The sequence below is a fragment of the Pteropus vampyrus genome, unplaced genomic scaffold (assembly GCF_000151845.1).
Source record: "Pteropus vampyrus isolate Shadow unplaced genomic scaffold, Pvam_2.0 Scaffold5, whole genome shotgun sequence".
Classification (NCBI taxonomy): Eukaryota; Metazoa; Chordata; class Mammalia; order Chiroptera; family Pteropodidae; genus Pteropus; species Pteropus vampyrus.
The window spans coordinates 7872939-7892570 of NW_011888786.1; the positions used below are offsets into that span (position 1 = coordinate 7872939).

The 19632-nt window shown below is 33.1% G+C and overlaps 1 protein-coding gene and 1 pseudogene across 2 annotated transcripts in view; both read right to left on the reverse strand.

The window, feature by feature from the left end:
• The window catches only part of DHX15 (DEAH-box helicase 15), a 51107-nt gene that overhangs the window by 10203 nt on the left and 21272 nt on the right, over positions 1-19632 (reverse strand). The window contains exons 4-10 of one of the 2 annotated variants that reach the window (XM_011365236.1): positions 16145-16304; positions 14526-14744; positions 10018-10185; positions 3388-3474; positions 2237-2386; positions 1668-1776; positions 966-1157 (exon numbers count right to left, since the gene is read on the reverse strand). In XM_011365236.1, coding sequence (XP_011363538.1) covers positions 966-1157; positions 1668-1776; positions 2237-2386; positions 3388-3474; positions 10018-10185; positions 14526-14744; positions 16145-16304 — 1085 coding nt within the window. The remainder of the gene's footprint in view (positions 1-965; positions 1158-1667; positions 1777-2236; positions 2387-3387; positions 3475-10017; positions 10186-14525; positions 14745-16144; positions 16305-19632) is intronic. The other variant, XM_023534128.1, reaches the window with a different exon arrangement.
• Positions 17990-18105, reverse strand: LOC111744022 (annotated as a pseudogene).

Consider the following 19632-nt stretch of genomic DNA (forward strand, 5'->3'; position numbering starts at 1 on the left):
TTCTTAAAGAAAAAATTCACACCATTAAAATATACCAAACATCTAAACTAGGCCAAAATTTTTATATTTAGAAACTTTTCAATTTATTCTCTAATTCCATTTAAGATTTTGAATTATTTGAGGCATTACATTATAATTAAGACCAATAAACCACTCTACAACTGGAAATCAATTCTCCCCAGTACTAAAACTAGTAATTATAGAGTACTTCGATGGTCAATAAAAACTCTAGGTTCAGCTAGAAGAATTGGTGTACGTTTGTGTGTTAACAACATTTATTTTTGGAAAACGTAATTTTCAAGTTACCATTCATTGTGGATTAAGCTTTACGGCTACTAAAACAGCACTACTTGTTCAGCTTAATGTTCCAGTTTTCAAAATTAGCAATTTTATCTATTAGGTATGGATTTTTTATCAAATGTCTTTCTTCTATTTTAAAAAAATTATCATCAGATTAGATTTGAAGCCTGAAATTATACATTAGTAGTTCTATTTATTTAATACTAAGCTTGAAATTAATGTTTGACTGCCATTGGAATATATATTTATATAGGTAGGAAAAGCTTACTTTAAATAATAGTTTGGGTGTCTCTCAGGCTCACTTAAATAGTGCCAAGTACTAGAACAAAGTTCTTCTGGTACTGTCAGTAATAAACTGCAAAACCGAAGGGCCTACTAAAGAACTCAGTTAACAATGTTGCTCAGACTTATTTCTTACTGAAATTTTTATTTGCACTCGAGAGAGCCAATGTTTTTACTATATTTTGTGTACGATGACTTACTTTATTTTTCTAAATACTATGTCGTTATGAAGCTATTTACAAGATATTTAGGAAACAAAATGAGTTTCTCAAAACCACCTATAAAATGCACTATCATGCTAAATATTAAAAAAGAAAACCAAAAGTGAAGTCCACCCAAACTTTGAAGAGCTGGGTTTTTTTTAGTTCCTTTCCCTCTATTACCTGACAACATAGCAGTAATAGATAGGACCTCATTAGAACAGTTGTAGTCACAACTTGCAATAACCATTTTAGCGAGCTGTGGATCTAGAGGAAACTCTGCCATCATGGATCCCAATTCAGTCAGATCTCCATCATCATTTAAAGCAGCCAGATAATTCAAAAGTTCTAGAGCTCTCATCAGAGTTTCAGGAGCTAGGGGGAAAAGGCAATCTATTAGACAAACTGCCTTCAGCAAGCAAAAATGTGAGAAAGTAGAAACTATTTATAAGCTATCTCATTTTTCACTCTACAGTGGGCCAAACTAAAAACTCAAACTGTCATCAAACTCTATTACAGAGATCTAGCAAACAATGAATCATATGAATTGCAAAATTTTCCTGCATATTAGTTAAAATTGTCATCTTCCTAAGTAATTGTTAATTCAACAATGTTTTTCAAAATATTTTTCTAAAAAAATTGGAAAATTTCTCACATTCCATGCCCACTCAATAATTCCTAGAATAATTTAATTATTCTAAAGGAAAGAAAAATTTGCTCATATAATTGTCACCCTTATAGTTTTAATGCTAATTCATAGGACTTATCTTGATGCTTACTGGAAGAAAAAGGTAACGTGTTTTTAACATATATATACTAGATAGGACAGAGAAAGAGAGTCAATTTTGGTTAAAAGGTTTGATAAAATATGTCGAGAATTCATACCTGGTGGATCCATAAAATCAAAATGCACCAAATCATCAATACCAAGTTTCTTCAACTGTAACACAACTGATCCTAAATTAGAACGCAAAATCTCAGGATAGGTGTTATCCTAGCAAAAAAACAAAAATGTTTGTTCTGTTGAATATTCTTTAATCCTTTTGCTCCAGAAAGCAAAACATATCTGTTCTCTGCCTCCTTAGCTATTTATTTACTTTGGCATTACTTCTACACCACTGAATCAGATGAGAAAAATATTTGTGGAATAGACTTGAAAGAAGTCACTTTCTGTGAACTATCTTTATAGAGCTCAAAGTGTCACTGCTGCTGTCCAGCTCAACTTCAGACTGTGACAAGAGTTGTACTGGTAGATTACAAAAAAAAAAAAAAAAAAAAAAAACCCCAAAAACCCAAAACAACAACAACAACAACAACAACAAAAACCCTCAGAAAAAAACAAAGAGCTTAAGTTGCCAAAAGGTAAAATGAAGTAAATGAAGGAATTTTCTTCTAATAACAAATTCAACTTAAACCTCCTAAACACAGAGGAAGAACAGAGTGAAACCTCATACCTGCATTTCTGTTTTATAAGCTTTCTCTGTGTAAAGTCTGAAGCATTTCCCAGGTCTGGTACGTCCAGCTCGACCAGCCCTTTGTTGAGCTGAGGCTTTACTAATTGCTGTCACCAAAAGGGACTCAACTCTGATTCGAGGATTGTACACCTATTAGAATGGAAATAACAGAAGAATGATTCTTCTTCAATTAAACACAAAACTGTGATCTAACGGAAGTACCCAAAGCCCACAGCTAATTCCCAAATTAATGCATTGATGACTATCACAAATCACGTTGCCACAGAGAATCTGTCACCCTTATGCTTTAACCTTCTTTCAGAAATTCTGACTCCATAATTCTGACAGACTCAAGCTAACATGAAAAAGCTCTTACCTAACACGCTGATCACCTTTACTCTTCCTAATTTAAAATAATTTCAGTTCTTCTACCAGTTTTACCTTGCTTTTAAATAGTGGATAGTGCTAAAGGATTCTGCCTGCAAAGAACCTGCCAATTCCAACACCTGATATCCAGAGTGGGCATCAAGAAAAATATTTTAAAATTGGCCCAGAGAAGTCAGTTACATGCTTTCAGTTTAAAAGGATCATCAAAAGCATGAATACTATGTATAATGAATTCTCCCAATTACGCCTATAAAATATAATCAAATGTAAGCAAAGATTTTTTAAATAATAAAACACAGTCTTTATTCAGTAGTCACTTTATTTAACAAGTGCTTGCTATTCAGTACTATTAAACTAGAGGTTAACAGACCTTTTTTCAAATACTATAACTGGCATATACCAGGAACTCTAGGTGAATAACTGATCTGCAAGGATGATAACCCTCTATTCTTATTATTACCCTTTTATTCCTTAAATATAACATACAAACCAAAACATACACCGTTATTATACAGAAACAGAGAAAATGCAACCTTAAAAAAAAATAAAACCTTAAAAGAAAAAAAGCCTAAGATTAAACATTAAACATGGGCTTAATATGTGAGAGCCAGTTAGAACACAGACAGATCATATTGCAGAAGTCTGAAAACAAAAGAAAAATACTTCTAAAAAGTTAACTTCAGCCATTAAATGAGTAGGCAGTTAAGTACTGTTAAGCTAACACTAATTTATAAACCATGTGACTACCATGCTAAAATATGTACCTTTTGTTTCGCAAATCCAGGATCAATCACAAATACCACACCATCTATTGTCAAAGATGTCTCTGCAATGTTAGTTGACACAACTACCTGTTTAGAAATAAACAGTATATAAATTATATTACAAGTATAATTCAAATGGCAGTAAGATTAGCCATTAACTTTCACTAACATCAAATTTCAATACAGTAAATACACTAGAAATAAGGTTTGCTCTTCAATGGCCAATGCTATAAAAAAATACTAATATTTTAAGAATTCGAAATTTTATTTACCTCATCTTAATAACTTCCTTTTTCAACAAAGGTTATTACTTCAGGTTATCACTCAACCACATTATGTTTTGATTGTTCACACAGACGGATAACATCAAAAGAAAAATATCAATAAAGCAACATGAGCTTATAGAATGTCTCCTTGACTGAACACTTCTTGGTTAATATCCAAATTGCACACAACATATACATCTTTCAGTACTTTCAGGCAATATTTACATGGGAAAATTGTGTATCACCAAAATGCAACTCAGCATTTTAAACAAAATGGTACGTAGGGGGGAAAACCTCAAGTTATAATCCAAGAACTGGCAGATCATGAGAATCAATATATGTTTTAGAAAGTATACAATCTCAAAAGAGATGACATGTAATATGTCGCTGCATACAAAGCAATTATTAAGAATCAGTTACATATTAATGATACCTTGCTTTTTTGTGAGTGTTTTACTATATTTGAGATGTTTTAGGAAACTGGTTAGGGTTTTGAGAATTGCATGTCGCGTATTTCCCTTTTTAAATAATGGGAAAATGAGATCCTCATTAGTATTTTTACTCAGAACACCTGATTTTCAGGAAAAGATTACTGCCATTAAGGAGATGACTGTATATGCAAGCAGTTGACACAGAAGATAAGTCAGATACAGAGTCTACTCTTATAGCTTTTACAGTTTGTAAAGGAAGATTAGACATGGAAAAAAAGTATAAATGACACCAAAGATTCCCTGTGAGATTTAAAATGGATTTATTTCCACAGCAAAGACAAGAAAACCTTCCTGAGAAAATGGCGTTTAGGAGAGGTACTGAAGTAAATGGGATCTATTCATAAGAGCAGGGACAAACGCTAGCAGACAGACTACTCAGCTTAAACAAGAACATATAGGCAATGCCCAAAGGCACGTGTAAGAAACGAAAAGAACTCATAGTAACAGGAAATCGTGGAGATTTAAAAACACACTGGAAAATCACTAGCAAGATATTACCTTAGAATCATTTACATGTCTAGAAACAAAATGCTTCCTTCTTGCATTGTTCAGTTGAAGACTGCTAATTAGAAAACAGCTAAGAAATCAGAGGTGGTTTGATGTTACTGAAATACATTTTTCAGAACATTTAGATGACACGGTCAATAAATAGAACCGAAGCAAACAAAAATAAGGCATATCAAGTTGATGGATGAATTTAAAGAAACATAACCTGAGTTTAATATTCTTACAGAAAGTGTGTTGTAGAAGCAATGGATTTAGGGGTAGTAGCACAGCCAATAATCAAACCTAAGTAGCTAAGTAAAAGTGGAAAAATTTTAACATCACCAAGCTTCCATTTTCTTTTATAACTCTTATTAGTCTAGCTAAAACGAGATTGTAAAAAAAAAAAGATATCGAATGTGGAATTACAAATTATACGGAGACTACTACATGCTTGTGATTATACAAGGTCTGGTTTTCTGGAATTGTGGGATGAAAACTGTTAATAGTTCTGGACAGATCTTTAGGACAGTAAAAAAAATTATTTTTTAAAAAAGTTATTTGGAAAAAGATACATTATACATAATTCTTCTAGAATAGAATACAGTCAATGTGATTAAGAATTTCTTGATGTGATCAACTCTTCAGTTATTTTAAAATAATTTCTCTCCACAGAATAATTTTATTTGGTGTGCACGTGTTTTCTTTGTGTGACAAATTATTAAATACTTGTAAAGTGAGGATGTGTGATTCTACAAGCGTTTAGTTTAAGAATCAGGTGATCATGCCAACTTGGCAAGCCCGTGTCATTACTGAGTATTCTGCATCTGAAACTTAAATTTCAAAATACAAGTGTTAAAAACAACCTTAGAGAAGTGTGATCTTTGGGCTTTTTCCAAAGACTAAAAGTAAATGGTTAAAAAGTTTTATGGTAATAAAAAATTTTTTGAGTAGAACCTATCTACTGTACTGATTTAAAAATTACTAAAGTGTCTATCACCACGAGAAAAGGGGCAGGGTTCTGAAACCATGAGAGTAAGTTTTGGGACAAGGAGGAAAAGTTATGCAACATATTTTATGACCTTAAGGGTATTTCTTCTAATGACTCTACCACTAGAGCCAGAGAAATACTACTAGCTAAGACTAAATTAAACATACACACATACATAATGCAAAAGAAGAGACAAATAAATGAGATGATAAAAGTTATTACACTGCCTTGAAATCTTAGCAGTGGGGAGAGGCAAGTCCTAAGTGTGTTCTAGATGTAAGCAGCACATGATCGACCTAATAAGGAACTGGTCAGAACACAAAGTGATCCTGCATTTGTCAAGGGACGAATTGGAATATATATATATATATATATATATATATATATATGTAAATGGTACAAACTTTCTAGATTCTAACTGAGCATTAAGTGTTCAAGCCTCATTGACCAAGTAACTATTTCAGGTAAATAACCCTAAATATATGATAAACCCCATGGCAAAAAGTTTGATATTCTTGCCAATTTTATCTTTTTTATATATTAAGTTTGCTAAGAGTAAACTTTCCTCTAGATTTATTCCCTTCCCCCTCTATACTATGCTTCCTACTAGAATCTACTTTTATTTCAAAAATTCCACTTCAAAGTAGTAGAACTTAGCATACATGAGTTGCTCTATCTGAATTCTATTTGGACACGATAATGCATTTAGGTTAAACTAGTTTGGATTTTTAGCTCCCAAGAAACTCTGAGGGAGTCTCCAATTCAGTATCAATATTAACTTGTTTATAAACATCCCTGCAGTACCACACTAAGTTATCTTCAGACAGTGGATCATTAAGGCTCTCTTTAAAACTACAGAACCATTTCCACAAGGGCCATTTCTGCTTTCTATTGAGCAATGTATGCTCTGAGCTATGTTAATCAGTAAACTATAACATAAGCTACAGAAAAATCAGCTATTTGTACGGACAAAATTAATAAAAACTAAATAAAATCAAAGAACAGTTGCTAGATTTTAATAACAGCAAACTTATAACACAGCAATTATAAGTCTTAGTCAAAAGATACATAGAATTGATCGTCGAGTAAACTTTAAAGCATGTACAAAAATGCTGTAGCTTATAGTCGAATACTTGAATAAACATCAAGAATTATCATAACTGGTAAAAATATCTACTCCTCACAAATATATGTATGGCATTTGAGAATCAGGTGATCATTAAAAATGTGAAATAGTTCACCATTAGTGCTACGTTAAAAATTGACCTAAAAGGAAATAAGTAACTTTTTAAAAGAATGCTAAGTCCCCAAATGACCATAAATCTTTACAGGCTACATTTAAAAATTTAATACCAAAAAGCTTTATTAGTTTCAGCACAAATTGTAAACTCTATTTTGTAAAAATTAATACAATGAGGAATAACAAAAAAAGTATCCATCAAATATGAAGTAATACAGAATTACGATTATTTTGTTGGGACTTTTCAAGACTACTATAAATATTCTCTTTGTTCCAAACCTTTCAATACTAATTATATTCTACTCTATACCAGCTATTATCCGTGTACTAGAACAAAATACATAAACAATTTAACAAAAAATGAATCAGACTGATTTTGCTTTTCAAAACTGGAGGCAAAAAGTAAATCCCTAAATGTTCCAATATAATTTTAAATTAATTGTGAAATGTCAATCAGCAACAATTAACATTCTTGAATAAACACCCCATTCCAATAACTGGCACAGTAATGTTTAATAAATTCATGACAAAGGATCGCCTTGGCCTCTAGTCCTTTGTTTTATAAGGTGGACAGGATATTATTGGTTGTGACATCTGTTAACAAGAACAGGGAAAACAGCAACTGAATGCCAATTTTTCCTGTTCTGCTATCTGCTCACTTTCCTTCAGAAATCCTGTGTGCACCTTCTTACCCTTCTTCCTTCCCCACAATCCCACCAACCCCTTTTTTCTTTCAATCTGGGCCAGGCAGGCCTTGGGGCTGATGGTCACCTGCTCACCTGCCTGCCAGTCAGTGCTTGGCCAGCACATTTTAGCAGCCTAGGTTTTCAACTGGCACTCCTACCTCCTTCCAAGCAGCTTCGCTATCCAGCGAAAAAAAAAATATGATTTGATGAACAGATCCTCCTCTATGAACCAGCCTTCTATAAAAAATTTTCATTTTACTTTAAACACTGACTTCAAAGTGTTTTTCCTTGAAATAAGAATGATGTATCAAATGCCAAGGGAAGTCATCCCTCTCTCTGGAATATCCAGGGAGTCTATGACAGTGCTCTTCTCAATCTCTAAGATGAAGCTAATGTCAAGAGGTAACATGATTTCCTAGCAAGAAGTCCTGTAGTTTTAGCTGAATGATGCACCATTAATGGATAATGAAGGGGTACTGTGACCCTTAGTTCTGATTCAGAATTAAAAGCCATGGTAAACCCAAGAATGGGGATTCCAATGATCTCCCATCATCTATATTATAATGAGCTGCTGAAGAATCATTCTTTACAGTGAAGATTATTCCTCAAAATCTTTAGGATTTACAAGAACACAAAAAGCAAGTTAAAAAAAAAAACTAATTCGGCTCCACGGGTTTAAGCTGTAGATTCTACGAAATTATCATGTATTGAATTGGCACCTAAATAAACAGAGCAAAGAAGGGCTCACATGTAAAATAAGTTTTAATAAGTGTGGGTTCATAAAGCTCAACGTAACTTAAAATAGAAGAGAATCACATGGAGACATAATAAATCTTACAATATGCCAATTTTACTCAATGATAAAAACACCATTTTAAAATAAAAACAAATGCAGATATATATGTACATGTTTTCAAGACAAATGCTCTGCCTGGAGGATGCATTAACGCCTCTTTACTATAGAAATGTTTAAGAAATTGCTATTTTATATACATCTAGCTACAGAATCAAGCTAAAACTTCAGAAAGAATTAGTACTTTTCAGTCAACAAATGAACTTCAAAACTGAATACTCAATGTATCCCTTAAAACAAAGTTTTCCCCAAAGTTCAGAGTGCAAATAAAGTAAGAGAAAAATGTTTTTAATTGTTCTAGAGACAATGCCATGACAGTAACTGGAAAGTTCAACATAATGAAGCTAGGATCAAACTATTTTTTAAGGCTTTCACTACTCTTGCTGATCTATGAAAAATTCAAAAACTGACTTTTTCCCTATTGCCTGTGAATTTATATTCCACTAGGCTGGTGTTGCATATTCATTCAGTAAATTTTTTCAATCTGAAAAATATTTCTGGTTCATTTAACTTTTACACAGCCATGTAAAAAATTAATTAGCCATGATATAGATATATCTTTGTTTTTTCAAATCATTAAAAATATGATAAAAAAGATACACAGAAATAAGAAAAACAATAGATTCCAAATTTGACAAGTACATCACAAATGAGTAACATTTCAGGTTAAGACTTCTTTCTAAACATATAAACTTAAAATTTATAATGGATACTATGAGGGGCTAGTTTGTTCTAGGTATGTTAGTATCTGTATACACCGAGCTTAATCCTTAACAATCATCTCCCAAGGTGATGAAGGTAATGAATTATACCCATCTCAAAAAAAATGAGAACTTTAAAACTAGAGATTAAGACGTTTACTAAAATTCACATACAGCTATAACTTAATCAATGGCCGAGCTTAAAAAATGTCAACGTCATCTTCGTCGTCGTTTTCAATCCTTTTCAAACAACGCAATCTTATTTTTCAAAGAATCTATTAGAACCCCTATCTCTTAAAAAAAATAAAAACATAGCTGCACAGTTTCAAACTGGAATGATGATCTCCATCCCATCTCAACAAAGTGCCCAGAAACAGGGCTAGAAATGCCTTACTCCCTTCCTGTGCCAAGCACACATGTACACCAAAAAGATCTAGTTCCTGCCCTCGGGAAACTCACAAACTTACGCAATATAATCTGCTAACAGTGCTACTTTAGAGAGCTGTGCAGAAAACATTTCATATCTATAGATGACACTTGGTTAGATCTTGAAGAAAATTCTAGGCAGAAGCCAAGGCACTAAAGAAAAAAGTGCTTAGTTTTTGTCAAGTGATTTAATGGGGTGAAGACAGCACTTTGCTCTCTTCTCCATCTTAAATTACCCTACCCAACCTTCCATTTACCAAGGAACTTCTTGAAGGGTGGAAAAAACAGTACCTGCTTTTTCTCTAAGGTCAAAATATATAAACTCCATCTAAATACATTTTTTAAAACTTTTAAAATGTAGATTATTTTGTTGTGTACAATCCAGTTCAAAATCACCCATAACTTAGTCCTCCATAATTCAATATAGTTTGATACCTCACAGAAAATTCTCACGATATATACAAAATGTTTACAGAGAAAGTTTCTACGCTACCTTTCTTCCAATTGCTCCATTCTGTTTTTTTGGAGGCGGAGGTTCAAATATGCGCTGCTGCTGCTGAGGTGGGAGTGTAGAGTACAATGGAATGATTTTAATGTCACCAACTTCAGGGCCTAAATCATCAACCTCACGTTTTATTCTCTTACAGGCTTCATCAATTTCCTACAAAATAAAAGTTTGAGTCTGAAAACAAAAGAAATACACACTGAAACATTTTAAGTACTCATCATAATCCTAGTTCTACGAAGCATTATTTTCAATTTAGTAATCAAAACTAATTTAGCAAATTTCATTGGGATTTCCAAATAATCCAAGAAACTGATTTCTCTAGCCAAATAAACATACAACTGCCTTATGGGCGTTCATTCCGTACTCCTTTTCTTAACGTCGGATGTCCTAATAAATTCTCAACAAATTGTACTAAAATTGAAATTTCTCACCCAGGAATATTTAACTGCAGTCGTAACCTTTTCGATTTTCACAATCTAAAAGAAATTGATGTGCCAGATTTTTAAAAAAGCCAATTAGGCTTTAATGTCATGTTATCACTAATACAATTATATGGAAGATTTGCTTCACCATTCCTAATGAGAACAAACACCTTTACAGTATATCAACATATTTAAGAACTAGACTGACCCAAATACTTGAGAACATCTTCAAAATTTCCCTTACCACAGAAAACTATTTCAATACATATGCATACAAACCCAGGTTTAAAGAAAGGACATAATGAATACTCAAGACTGTGAAACACAGAGGTAGGTGGAGGCTGTAGGGGTTGGCAAAATGACTTAAAAATCAGGAGGGAGATATATGTTAAATTTCACTGAAGCATTAATTCAGTTAAACTCAGAAGTATGTTAAACGACTGATTTCGCAGCCTGTCCAATGAAAGACTCAATCAGAAGCTATCCTTATCAAGAAATTATCATTCATTTGAAAGACAGAATATTTTTTCTATAAAAGGAAAAAAATTATCAGATAAATTTATTCCATATTTTTATTAAACTAGGATAATGTTCCTTGACTCTAAATGATTTTAAATCGAAGTGCAACTTTTTTTTTTCATGTTAAAAAACACAAAGTTCTTGGATACTTAAGAAGAAAAATTTTTTTTTGGTCATCTATTCTAAACATACTATTTTTCTTAAATAACAGATAAGGTCTTGAAAATTGTGATATAGAAAATTACTATTAAAAATGCCACATTAATAGTTCTCTTTGAGACCTAAAGTTTCTAAAAGAAAATGAAAAAAATGTTAATTCACTGAAAAAAAATATATAACAGATGAAAAATATTTTAAGAAAAAAATTGCTTTTAAATGCTGTATCTAGATTAGAATGCCCCCTGCTGGTATGCAAATACAAAATTAGATTTTTTTTCCTAAAAGAAAAAATGAAAAAACAAAAAACAAAAAACAAACAACAACAAAAAAAACCCAGCAGCCAATATTCAGAACACTTGCAATTTTGTTAATTTAATCGTATATTTGACTGGAAAATAAATTAGAAGGCACCAAACACCTACATTTCATATATAACATTAGAAAATTAAGTGCTCCAAGTTGTACATTTGCAGATTCTAGAATTTTAACAAGAAGATAATTTCAACTTTACTTGAGACTAGACTATCCAATCTGCTAAGCATACATGGAGCAAAAATGAAATCACTACTTCACGGCATATAAAGACATCTATAAACACCACTTTAAAGTCCTCATTGCCAGTTCAGAAGACCACAAAAGTCATTGACAGTCATCAGCAAAAAGCAACCATCTGCTGCTAAGTCATGAGCAACACTGAGAATTCAGACAGAAGTTCAAGAGTTTCTGATTTGATTAGACTTTCAGTTCCAAAAGTATTATGTTAGTAAATTATAGTGGACCCTACTCATTTGAAGAGGCTGAACTCGCTATGTGTGGAAAAGACATTTTACTGGGAAAAAATTAAAGATAAAAGAATGTGTTGTTTAAAGAATGGTTTTAATATCTCCAAGTATGCATTTACAATTGATATTTAAATTACAACCATTCTTATCTAATTCAGTAGTTGCAGCTCCCCTAAGTACTTAAGTCCAGATTTTAAGCATCAACATAAAAAAAAACATAAAAAACATTCTAGAATTCAAATCTTTCCCAACTTTTCACCAATTAAAACTGGTCTCTCTCAAATTGTCAGATAACTATAGAAGCACCATTGTTAAAGTGGTCAAAATGGTAATATGGTCTTAAAAATCATTTAAAAATTTCACAATAAATTTTATGGATGCTATTCAAATTTATGAAGACATGAGTAATAAATTCCCAGAATCTACCATTTCACTGACTAAGCAAAAAAAAACACAAAGGGTCAGAGACCTGAGAAATAATTATTTTACATATCTTTACCTACTATACGAAATCAATGAAAACGAAATATATTAGATCTGCTACCTTCTCCCCAAAGATCTTCAAATTTAAGACCAGCCACCTAAAGGGAATTTAAAAACATAACAGGATCCATATAAACCCAGTTCACAATTATAGTGACACTTTACTGACATATACTCCCGCTCTAGCACATGGCTGAAGACCATGGGTCTTACTTACTACTCCCTTCTTTTCCTCAGCTATAGGATAGTTGCCAAAATATCAACTAAGGAAGTTAACTCACAGACAAGCCTTTCAGGTCCTCACCATGAGGCCATTTGATATTGACAAAATTCTAATAACTCTTATAAATAATTGTTTAAGAAAATATGCTATACGCTTTGGAAGAAATGAGAAACTTTTATAAAGACCACACAAAACAAGACAAAACAAATACCACGACAGTGTTATTTACAGGTTACTTCAGTTTACATTCCATCAGAAAAGCACTTGGTACTCTTGCACAAAAAATATATAAAAACCTGGTCATTCAAAATGCATAAAAAGGAAGACTAATAAGGAGAGAGGTTTATCTGTAAAACTAAATTTGCAATACATCTTACTTCCCAAAAGAATAAATATAATTCTCTACTGGGAAAGATTTTGAACCCCCTAGCGGACACATTTAGCAATGTTTGTAGACATTTTTGGTTGTCAAACTGAGGAAGAGTGTCATTGCATCTAATGGGTAAAGGCCAGAGATGTGAATACAATGCACAAAGCACTCCACGACAAAGAATTAATTGGCCTAAAACATAGTGTTGAGGTTGAAAAATCTTGATCTACAAAAAAGAAAGTACAGCCAATGAGGTACAAATTATAAATCATACAAACAAAACTGAAGAAATGGACAAAAAAAAATTAGTCAACATTTATAGCTGTAAATGCAGTTAACATTTACTCAAATATAATACACCAAGCATCTCTGTAGAAAGTGAACACAAATAAAAGTTCACATTCCAGTGGAGGCAGGTGGTCAAACAACAGACCTCTGGACTAACTAGGGCTCTGGACTAACTAGGGCTATTTCCCACAACACTGTTTAGAGTGGTGTCATTAATGTCCCCCAGGTTTTAGACTGGCTACCATATCCCTTGGGAGCAATGAACTTTAAACCTAAGGGAATACAAAAATGGACCAAAGAACTTGTGGAAGTTGTAGATTCCTATATTCCACCTGTTTCAGCAAGTCTGGAACAGGACCAAGACCCTGCTTTATTTTAACAAACTCTCCTCCCCTCGGCAGATAACCCACTGACCACATTTAAGGAAAAAAATGTTCAGGAGCAGGGATCAGATCTTTTACTGAAAAGGGCCAAAATATTTAGGCTTTGCATCCACATACCATTTGTTGCATATTCTTTGTTTTTATTTATAACTCTTTAAAAATATAAAACTAATTCTTAACTAGTGGGCCATAAAAAAACTAAAACAGGAGGTCAGCACATGTAGCTACTTATGTTTAAATTAACTAGAATTCTGTAAAATTAAAATGTAGTCCCTCCTCACCAACAATGTTTCAAATACTCAAAAGCCTTATGTTGGTGGCTACCATATTGAACAGCACCGACAAGAACACTTTCAGCATTGAAGAAAGTTCTAATGGAACAGCACTGTTCTTAAACCTCGCTACTCAACCCTTGAAAACTTCAGCCTTACTTGGAAGCTTGTAAGGAATACAGAATCTCAGGCCCTATATCTTACCTTTGAATTGCAATCTGCAAGTTTTGTAAAGTGATATATATGTATATTATTTTGTGAAGCACATTCTAGAAAATTCACAAAGCCTATTAGAACAAATGCCAAGGTCTAAGAAAACCTCCCGTAAAAGGCTTTATAAAAACTTTTATCCAGATAGCTTTTCCTGAACTTCTATAGTCACTTAAGATAATTAACTTAAACATAAACACTAATGGTATAAAAAGGTATTAGAGTACATGGTTAAAAAAGTTTATGTATTTCATATATAATTGGCTTGAAAAAAACTTTAAATGTTGGGATAAAAATATATGCCAAGTTCTTAAATTTAAAGTTGATGCATAACAGAATTAATATGCCGAAGGCTAAATAATGAAGCAAATAATGACAATACCTCTTGACCAGTTAAGAAAAGCAGAAGATCTCCCTCCTCTTCTTCACACATATGGATTTGGATCACTGTTCGAATTGCTGCTTCAAGATAATCTCTCTCTGGTTCAGGAGTATAAAAGATCTCAACAGGATGTGTACGCCCAGGAATAGTCAACAGAGGACAGTTATCAAAGTAAATCTGGAATTTTCCTGCATCTAGGGTAGCACTCATAACTATAACCTGAAGAAAAAACAGTAAATTATTTGAAGCTGTCTTTAAGGATTCTTATGCTGTCTGAAAAAAACAAGTACAATAATGTTTATTGTTCTATATGCGTATCAGCTATAAGAAGCTTAAAACTGATAAATTGTGATTAAATACTAATAAATTGTGATTAAAAAATCAAATATAGAAGAGACTGAGCTGCAATAAGTTATTTATATTTTTTTAAAAAGTTAGAAATAAACCTGATATTCAATAAACTACAATATTATCTTCATGAAATAATACCATAAAAACCAAAGTTTATAAAGTTACAAAGTAATAAAGGGACTGTCAAAAGACCACCTTCATATGGGGAAAAACAGAAAGAAAATCCCTTTCCCCCCCAAAAAAACTAAAAATAAAAACAAAAATACCCGTGACATAGATGTAAACTTTTTCCCTTCTTCTAATTCACCTTTAATAACCATGACTTCTTTGAAAAAAATTCCTAAAATAAACACAGGTTTCCTTTTTAAAAAGCCACAACTACAAAGGGTTGCTCAGGTACAGGGCTGCATGACTGCAATCGCCTTTATGTTAATCATACATTCTATAACCCATTAAAAAGCTCCCTCCAAAAAACAGTCTGCTATAGAGTTAATTTCTACTTTTGAGTTTCTCCCCTAAAACTTCAATAGCTCATGAAGTTTAATAATGGTAATACTCATATAGTTCTTCAAATATATTCTTTAAAAGAATAATTTAATTTTTTAAAGAAAAACATACCCAGATACCAACTTTTTTTAAGACCCAGACTTTCTACCAAGTATATAATTCCCTTGTAACATAAAAACTAATATAATGAGTCTAAGTTCTAATGAATGGTGTGTGTGTGTGTGTATGCATTCGCACACACACAAAATGTAAAAAAGGAGAATTTTAGTCATTTTTAAGCCCTTATCAACATAGTAACACTGGCCAGGGTACAAATGGTATTAACAGGAAAAAAACAAGCCTGTAGGTTAAGCAAATGCATTTCTGAGGAGTGGGCTGTTCCGGACACAGTTATTCCCACTCTCCGACATTACAATTATAATGGGTGTATTTGTATTGGGACAAGGACAAAGATTTGATCCTTAAAGGAGGCCCCCGTACTTAAAAGTGTAGGGTGAGCAGGAAGGTTACAAAAATACCATGCTTATTTTTAAAAACTGGGTGGGTTAGAAATTGAAGAGATTTGGCTTAAAAATATATTACTAAAAAGTAGAAGTACACTTAAAAGTCTAAAAGAAAGACAAAGCAGACTAGGAAAAAATCAGTGTGGATGCTCGCTGGTTGCTTCTTTTGCAGTTATTCTTTATTGTTGATGAGTGATCAGCATGTGTTCTTTTTTATATATACACATTTTATGAAATGAGTAAAAGAAATTACCTCACCTTTAAATCTGATCTCTGTCTTACAACTTCCTTCAGAACACCCATGAGAATATCTGTAGCCAATGTCCTTTCATGAGCCTCGTCAAGAATTATTACACCATAACGCTCCAGGAGGGGATCATTCATAGCTTCACGAAGTAACATCCCATCAGTCATGTACCTACATTCACAAAGAATGTGTTGGTCAAGTTTCATTTAGGGAACTTTAAAACTAAACTTCATTACGTAAAAATGAAATGCAAAAACATCGGGTTAAGTCAAAATTAAAACTGCCTAAAAACAAACGTGCTATTGTTTTGAAATCATTTGCAAAATTAGGCTTCAAGAAAAAATTTAAGAGTATATATCAAACAAGCTATATATTATTAGATCTTAACAAGTGACTGTAATACTGAAATGCATTGAGAAAACAAATCTAATTACAAAATATAATGATCACATGGTTTCACGCAAATGCCAAAGCAAAATCTGAAGCATACAAATATACAACCTGCAAAACAAAACTAAGAAATCATTTTAAGTTGCTTTATAACATCGCCATGACTAAAATGTTACTACATGCAAATGCACACTCCCCTGCCCCACCTAATTTAATGAAATGATTGTAAAGCAGCACAAAAAGGAATACATTCATGGAATGAGGAGTAGCATTAGTACTAAAGAAATGCTGACAAACATATATGGAAGAGAAAAGCCACATGATTACCAGCTAGATCAATGAACCAGAGGAGGAAACCAGGCTTAGGAATAGCTCAAGAGAAGTCAGCTGAAAGATGGTTTGTAGAATGGTTGAATGGGTCAGCCATCCATTCCATTCCAGCTACTACTGTCACGAATACGAAACAACTATCCTGTTTGGTGACAGGACAAAACAAAGTCTGTCTGCAAATGCTGAAGTCACAGCTCATTTTGTTAAATACAAATCCATGATTTTATTTAAAAATTTAAAAGTCGTATAAAATCTGAAGTCATCATTTATGACTTCACTATTTTGGCTCTATTTTTCATAAATTAGTCTAACCTGATCTTTCATGGACCAACTTGATATTTTTAGCTGATGCCATCCGTTGGAGCAATAAATTCAGCAAATTGACAGTGTACAAGAGAAATGAATTCTCTTTATGTCACCTAAACACATTTCTGGAATCTACACAGCATTATCTGCAAGATTATTTTATATTAAGACCATGAAAGAAAAAAGTGCCAATTAAACTATGACTCAATGCCTTAACGACAGGTTAGCACAGTGCATGAATCAGCTATGTTATAGCCTCCAGTTGCTTTGAAATGTCTTTGATCTATTTGGGGACATTTGGTAATTTCTCCTGCCTTCCAATATTAGTACTGACATGAGATAGGCAATCCTTTTGCACATTATCTCAGTAGCAAAACATAATACAGTTTTCAACTACTTGTAAGTAACTTTCCTACATTCAACAAAACTTATGTTTTGCAAAAAAAAAAAAAAAAGTCACTCTTCCAACAAATATTTGCTAAATATTTATTAGCAAACTTACACCCTGCTGCTCAGTTTCCAAGCCTACTCATTTCAATTTGGAATCCTAGTATATTTTTGAAAGCATTTTAATTAGCAAATAAACGCAATATACGGTTCATTACTTACTTGAAATAACAATATGTACAACTAAATCAAGTTCAAGAATTCACAATGACAACCAAACTGCCACCAATTTAGGAGACTCATAGATTTTAAAATGTGCAAGAATTTCATACTAAAATTGAGAAAAACGTCACAACTGATAAAGTATCTGACACTGACTTGACAACTCCTTAAAACTCATTTTATCTTTTTTAAAATTATTTTTTATTTATTATTATTACTTATGCCTACAGCACCTGGTCTTCCTAGGTGGTCTCCCATCCAAGTACTAACCAGGCCCGACCTTACTTAGCTTCCGAGATCAGACATCGGGCTTGTTCAGGGTGGCATGTCTGTAGACCACAGACCGTGACTCCACTGGGGCGCGAACCCAGGACCCTCTGCATGTAAAGCAGACGTGCTAACCGCTACACTATGAAACCATGTCCTAAAACTCATTTTAAAAAGCATCCTCTTTATTTTCATCTTTTTCCTCCTCACACCCATCCAGCTTCGACAACAAAACGTATAGCGATAGTCAAAGGCAGAGAGAGCTGACCTTAATATTCATTCTTTTATATTCTTCTAAGAAGGGAAATATTAGAAATGGCAGATGATAAATATTCTAAATTAGATTAATGGAATATTTTGCCTTGTTTTATTAACAATTATGTGTATTACATGTACTGAGTTAAAAGGTCAACTGAGCTCAAACCCTGACTTCCAAGTTCCAGGGACAGAGTCCTGGATATTCTTCAATTTAATCTGATCCTCACCCAGTGATCCAATTCCATGAGATGCTATAGTTATCTCCTGTATCACCAGTTAATAAAAAGATGGTCGTTTGCACAACAGAAAAAGCTTCAGGAAAAACAGTATTTTTATAGTTGGAAGGACTCAAAGATACAATCAAATTGGATGCTTTTACAGTGAAGAAAACAGAATATTGGCAGTTAACTTTTTCAGGGTCTCGAAACCAAAGAACAGCTTACTTACTAAGACTAGGTATCAGTGTACCAAATCCGATTCTGACTCTCTCTGACACTAAAACTCTCCCTCAAAGTCCCGGGGGAGAGAGGGGGGGAGGGTGTGTGTGTTTATGTATAACAAAAAGCTACCTGATGATTTGCTGTACTCTTAGATGAAGCCCTTTGCTCTTTAAAAAAAAAAACAGTGCCTGAAACAGGGAATAGAAAAGGCATAACCAGGTGGTCCTGTAAAAACTACAGCCATTTTCCTTTACCCAAGTCAAGTTTTACTAAGTTTTATAGTAGTAATGAAATACCCAGGATAAAAGGTAAGTCACAAGAATAGAGTGTCACAAAAATAAAACTGTGATTATATAATTTTTAAGTTTCAATAATGGTCTAGTAAAAAAAAAATTGCATAGGACAGCCAAAGTCTGCCTTTTACCGGGTATCCTATTATCTACAGTTTTTTCTGTTTTGGGACAGACTCACTTAAAAAAGTCATCTGCATCACCTAGGAACTGGTTAGAAATACAAAACTTGGGTCTCATCCCTGACCTGCTTAATCAGAAATTTTGAAGGTGGTGCATAACAATCTGTTCTACCAAGCTTTCATGTGATTCTGATGCTTGCAAAAATGAGAAGCACTAGTCCAAATCAAGTTAAACAAGAGGCAGAAGAGGTAGATTGAGCAAAGCAGACTCCAAAAGCAGCAAAACATCCTTGGATTAAGTCAGAAATAGTTCATATTTCCAACCACGACGTTTAATGAATAAAACAAAGTAAAGCAAAAAAACCTAGTGTACTGAGTACTATCAATTTAGCTTAAATACTTTTGCAAATGGCTCACACAGACAACATAGTACAACCACAAGCCAATCACCAACCCCGATCCCAGTCAACATGACCAACTGTGATGT